We start from the raw sequence: 393 nt of genomic DNA, 5'->3' as shown, positions 1-393 counted from the left end.
AGAGGGCGTAGGTTTGCTCACAAACTTCCTCTCTTGAGAAGGAAAGTAGAAGCTAATCCTAACCTTATTGCAAGACAAATAATGGAAGTCTATCCTTTACTACAGGGAGAGGAGTATTAAACTAATTTTGATTTTGTTAATTCTTTCTTTCAGATAATTGCTTTTGATGAACTGAAGACAGACTACAAAAACCCTATAGACCAGTGTAACAGCCTAAATCCAGTAAGTTCTATTGGCTTGTGTTCATTGGGGGAGTAAGTGTCTTAATAGTGAATATCTATTGTTTGTGTTTATATTTTGGTGATTGATATTTTTAATGTGATATATTATTGGATTAAATTTCATTCAGAATGTCATGCATTCAATGCAGTATTAGAACTTTTTTCTGTCTCT

The 393-nt window shown here is 32.8% G+C and overlaps 1 protein-coding gene across 1 annotated transcript in view; it reads left to right on the top strand.

Annotated features, from left to right (window-relative positions):
* Positions 1–393, top strand: part of LOC119581913 (protein cornichon-like) — a gene marked incomplete in the record, with an annotated part of 9,107 nt that overhangs the window by 5,731 nt on the left and 2,983 nt on the right. Inside the window, 1 exon segment of the mRNA XM_037930077.1 lies at positions 154–222. Within this exon segment, the coding sequence (XP_037786005.1) occupies positions 154–222 (69 nt within the window).

Source organism: Penaeus monodon, chromosome 15 (assembly GCF_015228065.2).
Source record: "Penaeus monodon isolate SGIC_2016 chromosome 15, NSTDA_Pmon_1, whole genome shotgun sequence".
In the NCBI taxonomy this organism is placed as follows: Eukaryota; Metazoa; Arthropoda; class Malacostraca; order Decapoda; family Penaeidae; genus Penaeus; species Penaeus monodon.
This window is presented reverse-complemented; position numbering and strand designations above follow the sequence as displayed.